Here is a 22152-nt window from a genome sequence, read left to right as displayed (position 1 = left end):
CTAGAAGTGGAAGAACCATAGAGGGGTTAAGCTAAGCTCACACATATACCTGATGGATGGCTAAACTAGGAAATCAAAACCAAGGGGTACTGAGGACTGGTTGCAACCTTGAATGCATTCCTCATTCCGCATGTAGTCTCATGATGTCTAAGTATAAACTCTGTTCACATCATTGGTTGGTCACTAAACTACACAGACAGAAAGATGAAGCCAGGCTAAAATAAAAGCAATTGAGCAGAAACATCAGTGACTGCACAATGCGGTAGAGACAAATTACACAGCTGACATCTAAGCAATCCATGAAACAAAAAAAAGAAAAACCGTCAAGAGGAAAAAACATCAGAAAAAGAAAAGAGAATCCTAAGTTGCTAAAATATATTATCTAAAACGTCAAGTTTTCAGCCAAAAATTACCAGACAGGGAAAAAAGAGAAAAGTTTAACAGTACACAGGAGAAAAAAGAGCCAAAAGAAACTGACTCTGAGTGAGGCTAGATGTTTAACAAATACTTCAAAGCAACTAATATAACTCATAATAATGATTCAAGAAACTCAACAAAGCCCAAGTAGGAGAAATACAAAGAAAACTACATGTAGACATATCACACATTACTAAAAGCCAAAGAAAAGAGAAATACTGAAAACAGCAAAAGAAAATTGGCTCATCATGTAAAAGGAAACAACCTCAAGACTACTGGCTAACTTCTCATCAGAAACAATAGAAACCTGAAGGCAGCAGAATGACATATTCAAAGTGGTGGGGCTTTAAAACACCCAAATCAACCAAGAAATCTATAAATGGTAAACTACATTCCAGAGAAACAAAAACTGAGAAACTTGTTAGCAGACGTACGCTAGAAGAAATACTCCTACCATGCAAACACTAATCAAAAGAAAGCTGGAGTGTCTACATAAATATTAGAAAAAGTAGATTTTCAAAGCAAGGAATATTACTAGAAATAAAAAAGGGCATTTCATACACATGATCTTAGCCAAAAGACAGAGAAGCAACTGGGCACTTCATAATGATAAAGGAGTCAATACATCAAGATATAACAATCCTAATATGCAAGTACCTAAGAATGATCTTCAAAATGCATGAAGTGCAAAAGAACTGAAATAGAAAATGCATAATTATGGAGGGAGATTCCAATATTTCTCTCAGTAAAAGACTAAAAAGTAAGAAAGACAGAGGAGGTGTAAAAGTAGATTTGGAAAATCCCTAAGTACTTGGAAACTGAACAGCACAGTTCCAAGTAATCCACTGGGTTAAAAAAAAAAAAAAAAAAATCACAAGTGAAATTAGAAAAGTTTGAATTAAGTAGAAATGAAAACCTAAAATACCAACATTTGCAGGAGAATGTTAAAAAGCTTAATCAGTACTCAGAGTGAAATTTATAACTTTAAATGACATTAGAAAAGAATAGTCTAAAGTTAATTATCTAAATTTCCAAGTTCATAATCTAGAAAAATAAGTAGAGGGAAAAAGTAGAAGATAAAAAAGGTAATAAAATATAAATGGACAACAACATAGAAAGTCAATTAAGTCAATACTATAGGAACAACAGGAATTCTTTTATATTGTTGGTAGAAGTATAAAGTAATACAACTTTAGGAAAGTTTAGCAACTTAAAAGTTAAGGTTTACAATATTGTATGCCCAGTCATTGCACTCTTATATAGTTACTCAAGAAAAATAAAAACCTGTCCACAAAAAGACTTACGCATAAGTATTCACAGCAACTTTATTCATAATAACCAAACCTGGAAACAAACCAAAGACCCATCAACAAGTGAATAGGCTTTAAAAGTATATACAAAAATAGTGAACAATAAACATTAACTAGTGAAACATTCAACAATATGGATGAATCTCAATAATGAGAGAGAATGAAGTATTACACAAGAATGCTTACAATATCTGATTCCATTAAATTTTTGAACTGGCATGACAAGATCAGTGATCATCTGGGCCAGGGTAGGGATGAACTGACTGCAAAGTGATATGGAGGGATACAGATGGTGACGAAATCTATACCTTCATTGGGATTGTAGTTTCACTGGTCAAAACTCAAACTGCACCCTTAAAATGGGTATATTTTATTTTATAAATTATACTTCATAGTAAAGGAATTGTTCAGAGTCTGTCACACAAATTTGCCAAGTAAACCTTTCGGTCTATGAACTGAAATATTTAATTAAAAAGGGCAGAACTAATGACAAAAAACAAAACCTGCTCAAAGAGTAATTACTACAGTAACATACCTTTCTCCAGAACTTCATTCTGAATTTTCTTCAAGAGTCTCAAGTACTTAAATTAATGAAAACTTCTTAGTACCGACCTAATACTAATCTGAACCACTGAAATAAGGAAATCTGCAGCCTCAACAGAAATGGTATCTGCAATTTTGTCCATACCAAGAATTATGTTTCAGAATGAATTCTTACATTTCCTACAAAACTATAATTATTCACTGAGAGAAACTAGAATTAAATACAATGACCTGTCAAACAATTATGTTACCTGTGGCAGAAAATGGCCATATGGATAAATGAATATAATCTTTGCTTTCTAATGTGTAAATCTCCTTTAGCAGGTGAGAGATTAGACGGAAGAGAATAGGAGGATCAACAATGAATACTTGAATAACAAATGTTTAAAGTAAATTAAAATCATTTTCTGAAGACTCTAAAGTCTCTAAGTTATGTACAAAACTATATACTTCTATAGTATAGGAGCCATTATTTAACGTAGAGGATGATTAATAGTTCACACAGCAGTTATTACCAGAAAAACACAAATACAACATGATTAAGTACAGTTAATTTACCCACAGCTCTTAAATATAAGCTGTATGTAAATACTGATACTGAGAAATCTTTGCAAGAATAACTGATAGAAGTCAGAACATCATGCCTTCCAATCCATCCTCCATGAACTTCTTATAAAGTGCCATGAATTTGGCCACAAATGCTTCCAAGTGATAAATGGCTTTGCTACCCAGCTGTAGACGATGTTCATAATAAGCTGCCATTTGGGCCACCTCCCCTTTCAGTTGTCCATCACAATTATGTAACAGTTCTGAGAGAAGGCCCTAAAGAAAAATAATTAGTAATTTAAAAATCATTAACAAAATAGCTAAGCATGCCTTATTTCTCCCATTCACAAAAAGATTAAAGTTAAACATACGCTCTTTGATATATGTGAGATCTTTAATTTTTTACATGAATCAACAACCTTTATCCAAAAGCAAAAACTGTGGTACCTTTTCCATGATGTAAAAATGTGGTGGGTATCAGCCACATTCTAAATTCCAAATATTTAACTGCACAAGGTGCAAGAATATAAGTGTAAAGACGCTTACTGCAGCACTATTTATAATAACAATAATAATTTGTAGACAACCTGAAGTTCCACCAATGGAGGTCATGTTTGGAAAAAGTATGATACAGTCACACAACAGAAAACCATTTATCCACTAAACAGAACAAAGTAAACCTATACATATGGTCATGACACAAGATCCATACTAAAGGGCAGAAAACTGAGCAGTTTTGTGAAACCACATATATACACATACTTGTTTTTATGTGAATAGAAAAGAGGTCTGTTAAAAGTGGTTACCTTTGTGAAAATGGAAGGGTGGACCTTCACTTTTTTCTTTGTAGCCCCACCCTCCATTATCATCACTGCATATTGCTCTTTCCTTTATAGCACTTACAACGTTCTGAAATTCTCTTACTTATTTGTTCTCCTTTTCACACCACTAGAATATAACTTCACTTTAGGCAGGCCCTCCCTTCTTTTCTTCAGCATTCCTCTATAGTGCCTGGCACAACAGAGGTTCAGTAAATATGTGCAGTTAATGAGCTGGAGAGAAAGAGGTGATATCTTGATACTGCAAAAAGCCCTAAGATCACATACCCAGCGTCCAAATTTTATAGCTGTAAAAAGTTCAAGATCTGAAATTGGGTTACCTTCATTATTATCTCAGGAGGAATACAATGAGTTAGAAGCTCATACAGCCTTCCACGAACTTCAAGGAGTCTACATAAAACAAAATAATTGATCTTTTGTGAAGAAAATAAGGGGTAATTTTTCCAAGTTCCCACTGTATGGTTTTACTTTATGAATTAACAAACAATCCAATACAGAATTAACAACTTTATAAACTAACTTTATGAATTAACAAACAATCTAGTAAGAAATAACAGTTGTTTTTTAAACAGGTTATCATACTAGGATAAACATATGGAGGCTTCTCCTAACTTCAGTTCATTTTTCAAACAGAACATTTTCAGAACTCTTTTAAAATGAGACGTCTATATTCAGGGTTCCTAATTATATCAAAACACCATGAAAATACCAGATAGAAATGGAGGCTTCATGAATAGCGAGGGTTGAGCTTATTCACACCATAGAATTTAACAAACTTTAATGACATGTCAAGTAATGTTTTTCTTTTCTCCAGATAGATACCTGAAACATCCAGAAAATGGTCATGAAAACATTAAAAAGTCAACTACATAGGTGACAAAAGATAATATACGCATGAAATATAATATAATGCCACTGCCTAGACTGCACAGTAAAAAAGCAATGTGGCAGGGATACAGAGCTGTCCCTGTCATAAAAGCGGCGGCACAAAGGTTTACAGGTAAGCATGGAACCAGACTAAGTGAACAGGGAACATTCAAACCTCTGAGTCCTTCATTCTAGGCCCTTCTCATATTTTAGGGAGGGAAAGGGGAAGAGGAGAGAAATGTACATACGACGTTTTAAAACAGAAAAAAAAAGAGAGAGTGAGTTTCAAATACACATATCTCAAAGGGAAAAAACTTCTGAATTTTTACTAAAATAACAGTACAGATGTTCCATACCTCAGATAAATCCAGGTAGTGATTCCTAAGAATTCTTAAAAAGCAGAAGTCAATCCTAAAGACATCAGGAATATGAAGCCCTGGCACATTAAATCTTAAAAAAAGTGGGGGGAGAAAAAAAAGAACTAGCATTTTGGGGGTATCTGCTATGTGTAAGAATTGAAACAAATGATTTAACTCAGTACTTACTCTAGCTCATCTATTTCAGATGAAAAAACTAACGCCCAGATAGTTTAAGTAACTGATAAAACTGACCACAGCAAAGTATGATTTAACACAGATCTATCTGTCTTACTCCAAAGTCCACACCCTTTCCAATGTCTGTGAAAGTATTTAACACCTTAATTCTGTACTAGGTTCACTGCAATATACTATTAATTCCCCACAACAATGATGCTCTTTTACTGAAACACACCTGAAGTTCAGAAAGGTCAGGCTTCCATCAAGACTCATGTATTTGAGCCAGCATTTGAATTCAGTCCTGACTCAAAAGCCTGTGATTTCTCTGACATTCCAAGAATAACACTAGATTATTAAAGCATGAATAATAAGTGACATATGGTATGAAATTATTTTAATATATGCATATAGCTTATTTCTGAAAAGTTGATTCACGATGTAGTTACCTACACAACTGAAGTAACTATACTGTGTGTAGTGCATACATGTTAACATGTATCTTTTGTTAGTCTTATTACTGTTTTACAAAATTAATATATTCTACATTTACCATGTCTGTGTCATTATTTCCTAATAGCTTACAAGTGATTAAGAGTACAAACTCTCCTGTCAGAGAAACATGGGTATTCTAGAACTGTCTCTACTAATAACGGAATGTCCCTAAAACAAGTTACTTAATCTCCGTAAATGTCAGCATCGTTTTTTTTTTTTTAATCTAAAAAGTTAATATTTTTCTCAGAGGTCTGTTATATCAAGTAAATTACATGGTGTAAGAGCTGACATAATCATTCATGAAATATTAGCTGCTATTCAAATTAGAAAATTATGACTGTTCTAAGACAGATTAAATGAAAAATCAAGACCACAAATATTCCAGCAAGACAAAGGAGACAGAAATCAGAAGTAATCATTTGGAACTGTGCGGCCCAGTGATCAGAAAGATACCAGACTTCCAGGGCTTCTGGCCAGCCCCAAGGCTTTCGAAAATTGAGCAAAATTTCTTTTTATGCGGCACAATGGAATCAATTCCTACAACTGTTAGTTTGAACAGGAAACAGGAGCACCTTTTCTTGCACAAGTTCATTTATAAGCTGCCAAAATGTGTTAGGAAAACCAGAAGAAATTTGTAACAGCAGCTAGAAGAATTAAGCAAAGGAATAATCAAGTAGTTTTAAAAACGCATGTGATAATTGAAAAACATTACAACATCGAGTACCTAAATCCCTTAAAAGTAGGTAAGTTCTACTACTACCAATTGTTCTTCTTTAATATCAGAACAAAAACAAGAAAGTCATCTTCAGTGCAGAAATCTTTTATAAAAGTAAAAGGCCCCTAAGACACACTTTATTTGAATTCTATCTCTTTAAAGGGTGAGGTCTCTTTATTGATAATCAACATTTTATAAAATAAAACAAATATTTTTTTTCTAAAGACGAAGTTTCTTTTCTAATGAGACTACTTATAACGTTTGGTACTTCTTGGAGAAAAATACTGATTTATTCAACTAAAATAATTGAATTCTGAGAATTCAAAGCAAACCTTAAATGAAATACTAAGTACCCACTATGTATGATTCACTATCCACCTCCACCAATCTATATATTACAATACCTTTGAAGAATTTCTTATAAAACATAGAATTCATCAGATGTATCATTAAAAGGAGAAACATGGCATATTCCTCTCACTATTATTTTCATTAGACCAGGGAAGCATAAGTTCTATTGGCTGTAGCCTATTCAGTCTATATTCTGAACTCAGTCTATTCTGAACCCTAAAATGATCAACTACCCTCTGTAAGGTCCAAAGATCATTTCTAAGCTCAGAAAGCCAACAAGGATATGAAACTGTGCTTTAGCAAGTCTAAGGAACCTTCTCCATACTCTCCAAAGTTAGTGGGCCTTAACGTCATCATTTTTTATTTGGAGAAAAGCAAACTGTGCTTCTCAATCAAAGCTGCCATAAGTGAAACTACTAGCGGCTGAGGTATTTTCAGAATCGTCAACCTACAAATAATAGACCTACAGAAGTAATGGAAACAATTTTGCAGCAAATGTGTCAAAAAATACTTTCTAAAAATGGTATATACACAATGCTATCCTTAGTAGAACCCATGGTCATCTACTCAAACCATTAATAACTCTTCACAACAAAGGCACAAGTACCCTTGGCGAGGCAATAATAGTATCTTTAATACACAAATGAAGATAAAACTCTAAAATGAAGTTACCTGATCAAGAACACTTAGCTAGAAGTTCCGGACAAGAACTAGAAGTCTGACTTATAGTCTGGTGTCTTTCTAGCACAAGATGCATCATCAATTGCAAAGTTATACACTGCCCTTTCCTAGAAAGCTACACACATTATGTCTAGCTTTGTGTTATATGTTACTATTAAGTATCTGAGATCCTAAAAGGAAAATTAAAATTAACATAAACTCCACTTTTACATGATCACATGTAAGCCACGATATTACAGCTTAATAAAAGCCACAATATCACACACCAACTATTCTGAACCACTACATTTCTGAAGTTGAATCCTACATTTTCCTTAAAAGGTTAATACGTAGATTCAGGATTTAATTATATTTCAGTGATGTGGCATTAGCATAAAGTAGTTAATACATGTTCTATGATATCTTGATAATGAAATCTTTACTGTCATCATTTTATACTGGTACCTTTGTGGAGTCTGCTGACTGACAATAGCATTTGCAGTCTCCCTCAGATATACCTCCCAGTCTGTCTCAGGGATTTCTTGATCTGCAGTAAAAGGATATCTACACAACAAAAAGAGAATACAAGAAGTTAAAAAGAAGTGTGCTTATGTCCTAAAACAGCAGTCCCCAACCACTGGTCTGTGCCATTAGGAACTGGGCTACACAGCAGGAGGTGAGCAGCGGATAGGCCAGCATTATAGCCTGAATTCCGCCTCCTGTCAGACCAGTGATGGTATTAGCTTCTCATAGGAGCATGAACCATATTGTGAACTGCTTATGCAAGCAATCTAGGTTGCATGCTCCATACGAAAATCTAATGCTTGACAATCTGAGGTGGAACAATTTCATCCTGAAACTATTCCCCACCCTTACTCAGTCCATGGAAAAACTGTCTTCCACAAAACTGGTCCCTGGTGCCAAGAAGGTTGGCAGCCGAAGTCCTAGAATGTAACTACCCCTTCCACTCACTGTTGCACTCTGCAGGCTTCACACATAAGCAGGGCTTTTCTGAGATTTCTACAAGACTTCTCTGCAAGTCTATGAGCCAGTTGTGAAGGAAGATTCAGACCTTCCTTCTTGCACACAGTAGATAACACGTGGCAAATCTACAAATAAAGTTAACAAAAATGGGCAATCCATTAAAAAGCAGATTAATTTCTGTTGATATCCTTCTAGACCCTTATAACTATATTACTCTCAAAATTCTTGTAAGTGAAACTTATATAAAAGTAACTTACCACTCTGCATCTAACACAATGTTACATATTATCCCTACTTTGCATGAAATCTCCCAAAATCTATTAAAAGCAGGAAAGATATTTAATGTGAGGAATCATAATTTTTGCTGATGGTTGTTAAGAATGATAGAGAAAAAATATATCTGTGTGTATAAATATAAATATTAATGTTATTTCATACTAACTTTAATTCCCTTCCTAGGGATTAGGTATTCCCACATCATCTCTTTGTAAAATCTATTTTCTCAATATTCCGGCCTCCTCTTATAGACAGCTAAATCAGCTTGAGAAAGAAGACAGTAAATAACTAGCCCTTACCTAGTTTAGTGGAATTCGTAATACCTACTCGTTCAAGGTAAAGAGGGTTTAAAGGGAAAAACACTTTCTATATATTGGCATCTGGTATTTATAACTATATGCTTTAGTTTGTTCATATATTAACACTTTGCATCCAGGTCTGTAAATGTTCTTGAATTACTGATATGCTTCTCTTCTTTTACAACAAGCATACAGTATACAGAGAATCTGAACTGATTTTTCAGAAAAGCGTAACTTGACCTACATCTTCAATGCTGGGAGCAGGCACACGAACCGCCAAGCACCTACTACGAATAGGCGGGATCACTTTAGATGTAGAATTGCAGCACAAGATCAATCTGCAGGTAGACATATATTTTTCCATGGTTCTTCGCAAGGCATGCTGAGCATCTTTGGTGAGTTTGTCAACTTCTGTCAATAACACCACTGAGTCAAAGAGAAACAAAACAAACTTTAACTTGAGTTCACTCAAACTTTAACTTGTCTCTTTCTTCCTCCCCATTATCCAGGGTGAAATCCTAAATAATAAGCCTGATAAACTACTCTTCCCTTTGGCAAAGATAAAGTTATAAGTACGGTAAAATTACTTTATTTTTTATTTTAAAACACTACAATCATACTCCGGTTTCTCTTCAGATCATATAAATCTTTCGCCTTTTACTAAAGATTTGTATGGATAGGAACAGCTCTGAGTTTTTAATATTGTGAGACCTTGCATTGGCAGGGCTAGTAAAAAAAAAAAAAAAGAATCTATAATCAAACAAGACCAAGAAACACTAGGCTAAATGAAGTTAAAAGGTTACTTTGTAGTAGAAATCATTGAAACCTTTATTTATATACACTAAAATTTACCAAGACAAGGAAGTACTGTGCTGCACTTCCCCAAAATAACTTTACTCAGCAGCACATTTCTGTGGTACATCTTAATCTAAAATATTAAATTCCAAGGAATAGACTTTGGAAAATAGTGGTGCAAGAGATGTAGGCAACAAGGCATAAAGATATCTGGCCACCATAAAGTAAGATTCCATCTGGCCACAATCACAGATCAGCCTTAACACGGTTCAGGAATAATGTAGAGACAGAAACTGAATCCAGTATTGTATTTTTCATTACATTAACAAATTATTTCTAGCAGATGAACTGGTGGCATGCAGCATTTCGATCTGCCCCATAAAAATAAACAGAACAACTAAAGATTCCAAGACAAAGAACGCATGAACATTTACAGAAACTAGGCAACAAGCTTTACCCAAGAACCCCAAACATGAGCACATGAGAATAAGAAACTAAAACTGCAAAGGACCACATAGTATCAGCAACGGTGTGGGAGGAAGATTTTGACAGACTTTAAGATAGGAAAAGCTCAAAATCACCCACAGGAATATACTAGAAACCATGATGGGGCCAATTTGAAAGCAGTTGGCCAGGCACAGTGGCTCATGCCTGTAATCTGCCTGTAATCCCAAGATTTTGGGAGGCTGAGGAAGGCAGATCCCTTGAGCCCAAGAATTCAACACTAGCTTGGGCAACACAGCAAAACCCCATGTCTACAAAAATACAAAACATTGCCAGGCCTGGTGGTTTGCACCTGCAGTCTCAGGAGACTGAAGTGGGAGGATTCCTTGAGCCCAGGAGGTCAAGGCTGAAGTAAGCTGTGATGGCACCACTGCACTCCAGCCTGTTGCAACACAGTGAGACACTGTCTCAAAGAAAGCAGCAGTTTTACCGAGGTGGGAGATTCAACAGAGCCCAATTTATGGGTGAGACCAAGGGAACCCTGACGCAGTAAGGTTTGACAGAACAGTAGACTCTGAGAATACCAAAATGAACCTCCCTTCTAAGACAATGTTCCATGTGGCTGTGGCTGGTGCAGGGGCTTGTGCCTGCAATCCCAGCACTGTGGGTAGCCAAGCTAGGAGGATGGCTTGAGGACAGGAGTTCGAGAATAAGACAATGCTCCACAATGAGAAGAAATTCCAGAAACAGAATCCAAACTGAGAACAGGTAAAAGAGAGACAAAGAATCCCAATAAAGGTGACAGAAAATAAGACAGGGAACAGAGCTCAGAACACAAGGTCATTTATTTAATTTATTTTTTTATTTTATTTTTTGAGAGACAGGGTCTCACTCTGTCACCCAGGCAGGAGTGCAGTAGCTCGATCATGGCTCACTGCAATCCCAAACTCCCGGGTTCAAGCCATCTTCCCACCTCAGCCTCCCAAGTAGCTAAGACTACAGGCATGAGCCTATTTTTTTTTTTTTTTCCCCTTTGGCAAGATTGGGTTTTGCTGGTCTCAAACTCCTGGCCTCAAGTAAAGTGTCATATATTTTTGATCACTTTGCAAAACTAATACAAGAGGTAGCTGTAGAGCCCCAGACCTAGAAAAAACTCTCTGGCCTGCCTCTGCTTCCTAAGCACAGGAAAACTCACTTTACTTTTAACAAAATGACCAACACAAAAGGATCATCGCCAAATTTAAACAGTTATGTAAGAGAGTCGAGCAGAGGAGCAGAATAACATCTTTATGGATGTGAAAGAGTCGAAGTATTTTCTAAACTGTTAATTAATAGTTATTGTTCTTTTTAAGGAACAGTAAGCTTCATGTGAAAGGTTATTTCAACTGTAATTGGGTGGTAAAATATTGTTAGTATTTTTAATGACCCTAAAACATTTCACTTTTAAAGGTTTGTAATTGTAATTAAGTATTATTAATTTTGACTAAAATGTTAAATTTCAACTAAATTTCTTATAATAACAGATCTTCAACATTTCTCTTATAATATTAATAACAGATTGAGGATAATGGCACAGTATTTCCTACATTTACATATACATGTCATTATTTTGCATAGTGATGTTGGAAATAGTGAGTAAGCAGTACTTGGTAGACAGAAAACAGCATATTTTTAAAAATTAATTCAACATGACAAGTTACATTTACTCTAGAAATGCAGAACAGTTTTGTTTTGCCTTTTTTTAGGGATACAGTCTCGCTCTGTCACCCAGGCTGGAGTACAGTAGTGCAATTACAGCTCACTGCAACCTTGAATTCCCAGGCTCAAGCAATCCTCCTGCTTCAGCCTCCCAAAGCACTGGGATTGCTAGCATAAGCCACTGTGCCTAGCAAAAGTTTTAATATTAGAAAATCCAGTAATACAACCTATGATATTAATGAACTAAAGAAAAATCACAAAAGCACATTCATGGATGAAAAAGAAGCATCAGACAACATTTAACACACATTTGTGTTAAAGACACTCAATAAAATAGGAACTTGAGAATATTTTCTTACCGTGATCAAATATATATACCACAGACCAAAATTCAGCAATTAATTATGGGAAAACACTAAGGCTTTCCTTCCATGGACATCTGCTATCTCTATTACTATTAAGCACACTACTGGGGGGTTGGCCAACATTAGAGAAGAAAAAGTATTTAGAGCCATAAAAATTGGAAAGAAAAAGGAAAAATAATTTACAGATTATATGGATATACATCTAAAAAAAACCTCAAACTATCAAAAGACAATTACAAACAGTAAGAGAATTTAATAACAGCAAAATATAAAAGTAGGATATAAATGTTAGTAACTTACATATATAAAACATTCAGAAAATATAAGACTCCATATATAGTAGCAAAAAATAAATTCATAAATGTAAATTTATTTTGAAATATGGAGACTGAGGAAAGAAATCAGCTGAGAATATGTACAGGGAATTCACAAAATAATAAAAATGAGCAATATTAAACAAAGGAAAAATTTATCGCACTCAGTAAGGAGGAACAAAACACTATCTTCTCCACTCAAACTGACAAAGGTTAAAAGGAATTGTCTTCAGTGTTGGTAAATGTCACAGAGAAATGAGCACTCCCAAACACTGCTATTGGTAGTATAAATCTATACCCACTTTCAGACAGAGAATTTGGCAAAAAATATCAAAAGCAATAAATGATGGCATATTTATTATCACAAAATCTCACCAGTAAGAATGTATGCATATATATAGAAAAAAATGCTTGGGGCCGGGCACGGTGGCTCAAGCCTGTAATCCCAGCACTTTGGGAGGCCGAGACAGGCGGATCATGAGGTCAGGAGATTGAGACCATCTTGGCTAACACAGTGAAACCCCGTCTCTACTAAAAAATACAAAAAACTAGCCGGGCGAGGTGGCGGGCGCCTGTAGTCCCAGCTACTCGGGAGGCTGAGGCAGGAGAATGGCACAAACCTGGGAGGCGGAGCTTGCAGTGAGCTGAGATCCTGCCACTGCACTCCAGCCCGGGCGACAGCGCGAGGCTCCGTCTCAAAAAAAAAAAGAAAAAAATGCTTGGAAGATAAAGTCTAAACTGTTAATAGTAGCTCTCTCTGGATGGTGGGAATATAGCTGATATTATTTTCTTTTTTATCTAAATATTTGATAATGAACATATGACTTGGGTCATAAGAACAGCTATTTTAAAATCATGTACTTTCTTATTTGAAAGCACATATTTTTATTCATCTTGTTCTAAAATATCAAATGGATGGCACAAATAATCCTCTTTCACATAAAATTCAATTCCATTAGACTATAAACTCCCATGAGCACAGAGATCATACTTCTCTCTTGTTCACTTTCATAACTCAAAAAAAAAAGAGAGAGAGAGCACTAATGCTTGTCAGCTTCATAAAACGAAGTCTTTTGATCACCTACCTTTAAAATCCCTTTGAGAGTTTGTTTCAAGTTGTTGTGATTGTGCCACTGTTTTTAACATCTCCTGAATGACTACTCGGTCACTATTTCCAGCATCACTACACAAAACAAAAACAATGGTATATAGTATGCCCTTAATATTGTTATTATAAGGAAAATGTTGAGGTTCTTAAGTGGTCAAAATTTCAATCAAAATTAATATCACCTAGCTATAATTATAAGCTCCTTAAAAGTAAAAAGTTTTAGGGTCATTAAAAATACTAACAATATTCCAATTGGATTAACATCACTGAAAACACTAAAAATGTTCTTACATTAAGTTTACTGTTAACATAAAAAAAGCAACTACTAATAATTAGGTAACAGTTTAGCAAACACTTTGACACTTCTGTACTGACTATAGAAAATTAATACCTAATTATAGTTCATTTCTCAACTATCTATAATTGTTGAAAATACAAAAAATAACTCTTTGAAACAGAAATTCAATCCCTATTCCTCTTCCACATCCCCAAAATAGCAAAGATCTAAGAGAGAACAAAGAGAAATCTGCTCCCAGCACTAGAATGAAACTGATTCAGAGATTCAGTAAGGCAATGAGATAAGCAAATTGGGCTTAAGACACAAAGTCAAAACTCCGTATTGATCTGTCATTTACACCAATATTATTGCTTTGGCACTCCAGTCAAGGACCTCTCAAACCAACAGAAGTCAATTTAGGCTGAATGAATGTTAATTTCAATCACCCCGAAAGCAACTGGCTTATTCTCCAATTGGTTATCTATGCTTCAGAAGAACTCACAATGAGAAAAACAGGTCAAAGCAGTTAACTTTATTTTCTCAAACAGCCACTAAGTTTTCCCAAGTCACTACTACTATTATAGATCAATATACCTGCAGTGTTGCTCTTACAATCATTTTCCTAGCCAAGAATCCAAAACATTCTCCATTTGTCTATGGAATTAACACTCCCTTTGTTTTTATGATCAAACCCATTCCCAACAACCTTATTTCTGTTAGTTTTCTTTGAGATGCCTAGAGAAAATAATAATACCTATCTGTTAGGGTTGTTTTAAGGATTAAATGTAATAATCCAGGTAAAGCTTCTCACAAAGTGCCTGCTACTGAAAACAACATACACATTAGCTTGTAATGCTATTCCTCCTGCTCCATTTGGTCTCCTCCCTCTCCCTGAAATGGATGTTCACTCTTGCCTCTGTGCCACTGCCCATGTTGCGTATGCCTGACAATATCCTCAATTCTGTTCTCCTTTAAGAACTCATACAGTCCCACAGATCATTACAGCTTACCCAGTTAGCTCCCAGAATCATTTCTACACCACTTCATACTTAACAGCTGTTGCATGAGTTTTCAATGCCTCTCCAACAAGTTCCTAATCTTATTACTGCATGACAGAGAATAAAGATATTGGTTGGTGGACTATTACAATACCTCCAATCAAGAAATTTAAACAAAGAGAGTGACAAAGAAAGATCTGGCGACCCAAAGTCAATTTCTGAAATATTTACTCCAAACACTGTAAACTTTTTAGACACACTGCTCATCAGTAATGAATGAGCCAATAAAATGTAACAAAAATTTACTGACAATATAATATACTGTGTGTACATCAATGAGCTCCCTAGAGCTAGAAAAGGTAAGTACATCGTCGAAATTATTTGACACAGAAGGCAAAACGGGAAGGGCTTTAGGATTCCCATTTCAAGCAGGGCAGCTCCACTTTAATCTGTTTTATAAACTGTGCTTCCACACGTATCAATTTACTTCAAAAAAGGATTTCAATCTTTAAAAAAACGAAAGCCCAAAACCAATTTCTCTAAAAATGCTTAATTTCTATATGGTAGTAACTTACCTAGGATTAACTTCAAGGTGGTAGTTACTTGCAATGGTGCTAATTTCAATTTTCTTTTTAGATGGAGTCTGTGGACAAAGAAAAAGGTATTTTTAACATTTATTTATTGCCTATTTCCCCACTCTTTTGTATTTCCATTGGTTTTCCTTTTATTATACAAAGTAAAACTCGAGATAACCACCATTCCATGTTTTAACTTTGTTAATCCCACTCTTTTCTCAATGTGCAGATAAACATGTTTTTATACAAATTGGGTCAAATCACACATCCTGTTTTATTGTGACTACCTTTTTCTTTTCCTTATCTCCAGAAATCCCCAAACCAAATCTGTAAACCATTTGAAACACAAATCATTGCAAACGATCTGTTCCTTTGAGTCTTTTCCATGTTAACACAAAAATAAACATACACGAATATATTTTCATGGAGTGTCAATTTCTTGTAAAAAATAAAAATTAAAAAAAGGAAATCATACACAAGTCTCTGTGTTTTGCTTTTCCTACTTAATATATCTTGGCAATCCTCTCAGACAACTAGCACAGTGTTATAGTCACACACCAACCTATGGCATGGATATTCCAAAGCTGGTCACACTGATGGACATTTTGTTTTCTGAAATCAAACAATTCCACAATTAACATATGTGTACATATACTGCTTTCATTTCTATGTAAGAGATTCCCAGTTTTTGGGATTGAAGGGAATGTGTTTTCTAACTTTAATATAATACATATGTGTGTGTACATATTGACCAGACTGCTTCATAAAATGGTCTAACAATTCACTTTTCCACTGGCAACTCTCTTCCCCAACATTCCCCATCTACAGTAGGTTTTATCATGCCTTCCAATTTTCCAGTTTGGTGGGTATATAATAGACTCACACTGCTTGACTATCACAAAGGTCAAACATCCTTACATGTGTTTACTGCCACTTACATTTTTCTCCTGTGACTATTTGTTACAAAAGAATCTATTATTCAGTTTTCTACCAGATTGTCTTTCTGTTGCCAATTTGCAAAAATCTCTTATTTATACATTCCTTTCAAATATTTTGTAACAATCTTTACTTTTTCTATTGATTTTATGTATAATTTCTGCCACAGCAATTTTTTTTTTTTTTTTTTTTTGGAGACGGAGTCTAGCTCAGTCACCCAGGCTGGAGTGCAGTGGCCCGATCTCGGCTCACTGCAAGCTCCGCCTCCCGGGTTCACGCCATTCTCCTGCCTCAGCCTCCCAAGTAGCTGGGACTACAGGCGCCTGCTGCCACGCCCGGCTAATTTTTTGCATTTTTAGTAGAGACGGGGTTTCACTGTGTTAGCCAGGATGGTCTCGATCTCCTGACCTCGTGATCTGCCCACCTCGTCCTCCCAAAGTGCTGGGATTACAGGCGTGAGCCACCGCGCCCGGTCGCAATTTTTCAAATTCATATATCCAGGTGTCTACTTTTCTTCTACAGTTTTCATGTTTTCCTATAAAAGGTTTTATTTACCCATGAGCAATTCATATAGTCTAAAAAATTTTACTCTAAGATATTTAGTGTTTCATTGTAACATTTAAGTCTTTAATTCATCTGGAATTTGTCTCTATAAATTGTTATGTCATAGGGACTCAACTTTGTTTTCTCTGGATAGATAACTAGTTATGATGACACATTCTGTTGGCTCATCCTCTTCCACTGATTTGAAATAGACCTCTATCACATTTCTAAGCTCTCTTTCCATTTTCACTTAGTCTAATTCTCTATTTTCATGCCAATATAATACTATTTTATTTACAATAATCATACAGTATGATTTACTACCTGGTAACACAAGCCCTACTTCACTAGTCTTTTTTCATAATTACTTTAGCTAGTCTTAGAAATGATGGACTTTAAGATCATTTCATACAATTATAACAACCACTTGAATTTTAATTAGAATTTCGTAGAAATTTATAGTGTCACCTGGGGCAAACAGATCATTTAAATTATTAAGCCTTCCATCTGGGAACATGCTGCAACACTCCATTTGATTGGCTGTTTATTGTCTCTCTATAAGATACTAGTTTCTTCTGACAGATCTCACACCATTTTTGTTAAATTTGTCCCTATATAAGAATTTCCACCACAACATACAACCAGCATCTCAAACTCAATGTATCCAAATATATGCTAATCAACACTAGCCTAAAATCCAGTTACCTTCCTGAAGATTCTGTTTATAGCACTGCCATCCACACTCAGCATATGATTTTTTCAATGCCTAATATGTAAAGACATTCTACCAGAGGATATGAAAATGAATATATGTTCTTGACATACAGTCAAAACAAATACAATCTTGTCAAAGTAGAAGATGTATAAACTACTACAACCAAAGCAAAACAAAGAAAGTACTATTAAAAGTATAAACTACAAGTTGTAGAAGAAAAGTTAATTCTAATGGGGTAGGAAAAAGAAGGATACATTTCAGCTATATTTTAAACATCATCTATAATGGAAAAGCATAAAAATGCGCTACATGGTATGAAGCTGGACATCTTAGCAAGGGCAAGATCATAGGAAGCCTCTCAACATCCCAGAGTTTCAGGCCTCCTTTCCCAGTCAGTCAGTTGCCCACTTTTTAACAAGTCACTTGATACCATGTTTAACATTTTTCTCAGAATGATTCTCTTTCTTTCCATCCCCATTACTGCTCTCAGAAAAATGAAGTTTGGAAACCCGAGCTCTAATTCCAGCTAAAACATTGTCTTCTCAGGCAATCTGAAATTAATCTCACCCTCTACATTTTACCCCAAACCCTCTGTTGCTCTTATTTCCTATCTAACATAAATGGCTTTGCTCTGTTTATAACAGGTCTATAAATCAGTACCTCTCAAATCCTGTGCCCCAAGACTACTTGTGAAATTCTTATTTAAATTATACATTAGGAAGCAATTGGGCTGGGGGCATACATGACCAAGACTGAAAGTCCCTGCTATAAATCACTTTCAGGGCCTCAAAGTGAAATGCTTACTGTGATGGTCTGATGTTCAATTCTCAATTTTTCCACTCCAATACCATAAAGTTCACGTAGAATACACATAATTCTTGTCTTTTTTCCAGCACCTGATGGTCCATACACTAACAGATGAGGAAAGTCGCCACACTGCACCTGAAAAAAAAGAACAAGGCGTTTTTCCCTAGTCAAACTGAATTGCTCTAGGTAGAACCAAACTACTTTTTAAGTATCAAATATTTTATGTATCTACCCATGAAACTCCAATTTCATGGGTAGATATACCCAAGTTTTTATATATCTGTAAAACTTGGAGTTTCATGGGTAGATAAACAAAATATTGTGTATCATATATATGTATATATATTCTGAAATGTTTACTATTCACCTGGCACTAATTTTGTATAACTTACATACATGACACAGCACATGCAAGACACAAAACTAAATGCTAGAAAGCAGGAACTCCTAAACCTGGCTATCAGAAGCACCTAGAAAACTTTTTAAATAAAGGACTGACTAATGAATAGACCGTATCATCCATGAGATTACGATTCTGTAACTCTGAGATTCAGGCCTTTCTTAGTTTGGACTATTAGAAACAGTCCCTGTGATAACAATTCAGTGTATTTGGTTCCTTTGGGAGGTTACTTGTGAGATAAAGGAAAACTTCATAGGAGAGGAAAGGAAGGCAGCCAGCCACTAAGAGTGTGTTTTCAAGTTGAATGCCTCTAGGTATCTGTATTTGATCCTGCTAGGGAAACTCTTAAAGCCAACATAAACACCCACCAGAGTGTCAACCTACCCAGGGGGTGGGGAAGCTGCAATATGATTATCTCTGATTAGTTCTTTCTTGAAGCCTGCTTAGGAAAGTGGATGGGGGAAATGAAAGAGCATTAACTTCAGGCATTTCAAATCTGTTTATGGGTGTCACAGAGAGAAAAGCCCTCAGGCAAAGTACAGATCTACAAAGTTAGAAGTCAGAAGTCAGTCTACTTAAAAGCAAGAGGACTGGGTAGGGCACTAACCGTATCTGCTGATGATGAGTGTTGCAAAAGCTTTTCAGGTGTTTCTGATGATCAGTCTGGTTTGGGAACCAGTGCTACGAAGGCTATAAAGATGAGTGGGTGACAGATCTTAGCCTCAGGCGCATAAAATCTTTTAAGGCAAAGTTCTGTAAATAACCATTATCGAAAAAAATGGAATACGTATCTTAAGAGAAGCGCTTATTGCAATGAATTTTAATACCTTGTAAACTCATCCATCTCTGTCACAGAAAAGTCTCAAGGAAAAAAACTATTCAATCTAATACAGTGCCTGGAAAATGGTAGGTGTCCCATAGACACTTACTGCCTTTGTTTTTTAAACTTCAATCTAACCAAAAATAAGGATTATGCTTTAAATGTTTCATAGTTTGATTAAGCTGCAAATAAAAGAGTAAACAGGTGAACATTTCTTAAAAGCAAATTTAACACTTAAGATCATGATATAAAATTGATGTCCAAAATATACATTCCAAATTCTGTACAACAAAAAGTGGCCACAGAAAATAAAATGTATTCTATGACTAGGAAAACTGAAGACAAAGCTATTGATGGAAAATGTAATTTGTCTATAAATTATGGATACTGCCATAATCAATTTACTTTAAATTAGTATACATGCAGTATGAATAATTAAAGATCAATCTCGCAACACTATCAACTAGTCTAATGACTTTCATATGTACAGTCTTTTCTTATTATTTCTTATTTTTAAGAAGCACTTAACAATTAAATAGTATCTGTAAACGTAAGAAAGGTCGGTAAGGGAAAACCAGGGTATTGGGCAAAAACATTTCAACAGCATCATATATTAATCTGAGGTCCTTAATAGGAGTAAACAAATGTCTTCCACAGAGACTAAATAACTTAGTCTCCTAACGATCCTTCTTCACTCTCTACTCCCTGAAAGATTCAGTTCGTTCCTCACAAAATATTGCCATTAGACACTTTTATCAACTACAACAGACAAAGAGGCATCAGGATAGAGGGGAGGGAATCTTTCATAAAGCACTAATCTCAGCCAGGCACGGTGGCTCACGCCTGTAAGCTCAGCACTTTGGCAGGCCGAGGCAGGTGGATCACCTGAGGTCAGGAGTTCGAGACCAGCCTGGCCAACGTAGTGAAACCCCGTCTCTACTAAAAAATACAAAAATTAGCCGGGCGTGGTGGCGGGCGCCTGTAATCCCAGCTACTCGGGAGGCTGAGGCAGGAGAATCTCTTGAACCAGGGAGGCAGAGGTTGCAGTGAGCCGAGATCACGCCATTGCACTCTAGCCTGGGCGACAAGAGCGAAACTCCGTCTCAAAAAAAAAAAAAAACAACTAATCTCAGGAACGTCCTAGTACAATTTATTTGATAATTTTATGATCTTTGGAGTAAATACATATTTACAACACTTTACTTGTCAATGACAACACTGACATCGAGAAATCTTAAGCCAGTTAGAAAGCAAATCTCATGGTGTCACCTATGCTCAAAATGTTCCAACGGCTTCCCATCTTATTGTGAGACTTACTAAGTCTGCACCCCCAACTCCCATTACCCTTCCCGCTGGTTCACCATTATCGGCTACACCAGCCTCCTGAGGTTCTTAGAATATGCTGTGCATATCACTGCCTGGGAATTTTGCACATGCTGTCTCCTCTTACCTGTTCCACTCTTCGCTCGGATTTCTGTATTTACGACTTTTCAATTTCCTTCAAGTCTCGGCTCAGATGCCACTTCTCAGAGGAACTTTTCTTGTTTAAAAATACAAGCCGGCCTCCCACACCTTTTCCCCCTTCCCTTTGTTATTTTTCTCTATAATACTTATCACCTGCCAACGCAGGAGGAAGAAGCACTGCTCCTCAGGGGAGCGCAAAATCCCGAGCCAGGGGGCCTCCGCTCTCCCATGCTCCCGGCCCCCGCGGACTCACCAGGTTGCGCAGCTGGGTCGCCTGCTCCTTGTGATAGTCCAGCCGTCCCAAGGAGCACGGCCGGTACTTGTCCACCCAGAGGCTCATGGCAGCTGGACTTCCCGGGGACCTACGCTTGAAAGTCCCGCGCGAGCCCGCGTCTTCCCCTTATCGCAGAGACAAGTTTTCCCGCGAGCGCCAAATCTCGTGACGTCACTACCGGTCGCGGCTGCGTAAACGATTTAGGACGCAAAGGCTACGGGGGCCGTGTGCAGACAAAATCAGCTGCCGCGTCGGTGCCTTCTAGTTCTGAAGTTCGCTGCTTTGTTTTCTCTTTGTTCGCACCCTCTATTATATTCTATAAATTATCAGGCGAATTGAAAATGTGGTTCTGACCCTCTTGGCGTTACATCCGGATACCTCAGAGAAGACACTTCCTTTCATTTATTCATTCACTTAATTCATTAAACAAAAATTTACTAAATATCTGCTAGGTGTGGAACTCGGTTTTCGGCACTAAATATACATCTCAGGGTTTCACTCACTTGGCAAGTACCCAATAAAGCTTCATTGGATAAATCGCTTAAAAATGTCTGATCTTCACTATCCTTTGTTACCTCTATTCCTCAATATTCTTATTGAATTAGAAGCAAAAGAATCAAGAGCATGGAAAAACTACCGAGATATGGCCTGTAGGGGAGAAGACATGAGGTTAATATGCATTCTAAGCCTAGAATGTTTGAAAGCCCTCCAATTAAAATGTGTAGAAGGATCTGAACCCCTCAGAAAAATATTCTGCATATGAAGCTCATGCAACTTTTGAAGT

At 36.2% G+C, this 22152-nt stretch overlaps 1 protein-coding gene and 1 non-coding gene across 2 annotated transcripts; one reads left to right on the top strand and one right to left on the bottom strand.

Moving 5' to 3' along the window:
- Positions 1-1724: 1724 nt before the first annotated feature.
- Positions 1725-21564, bottom strand: RFC3 (replication factor C subunit 3). The gene is made up of 9 exons (XM_025364633.1): positions 21348-21564; positions 18408-18545; positions 15410-15477; positions 13537-13634; positions 9080-9261; positions 8249-8385; positions 7742-7840; positions 3976-4045; positions 1725-3092 (listed from the first exon to the last, which is right to left on the bottom strand). The coding sequence occupies exons 1-9, from the start codon at positions 21432-21434 to the stop codon at positions 2901-2903; spliced, it is 1071 nt and encodes a 356-aa protein (XP_025220418.1). The 5' UTR covers positions 21435-21564; the 3' UTR covers positions 1725-2900.
- On the top strand, positions 9452-9562 carry LOC112611220. The gene has a single exon (XR_003116589.1). It is a non-coding gene; the product is annotated as a U5 spliceosomal RNA (small nuclear RNA).
- Positions 21565-22152: the final 588 nt, after the last annotated feature.

This window comes from Theropithecus gelada, chromosome 17 (assembly GCF_003255815.1).
Source record: "Theropithecus gelada isolate Dixy chromosome 17, Tgel_1.0, whole genome shotgun sequence".
Lineage (NCBI taxonomy): Eukaryota > Metazoa > Chordata > Mammalia > Primates > Cercopithecidae > Theropithecus > Theropithecus gelada.
The sequence above is the reverse complement of the archived record's forward strand: the minus strand, read 5'-3'. Positions and strand labels throughout refer to the sequence as shown.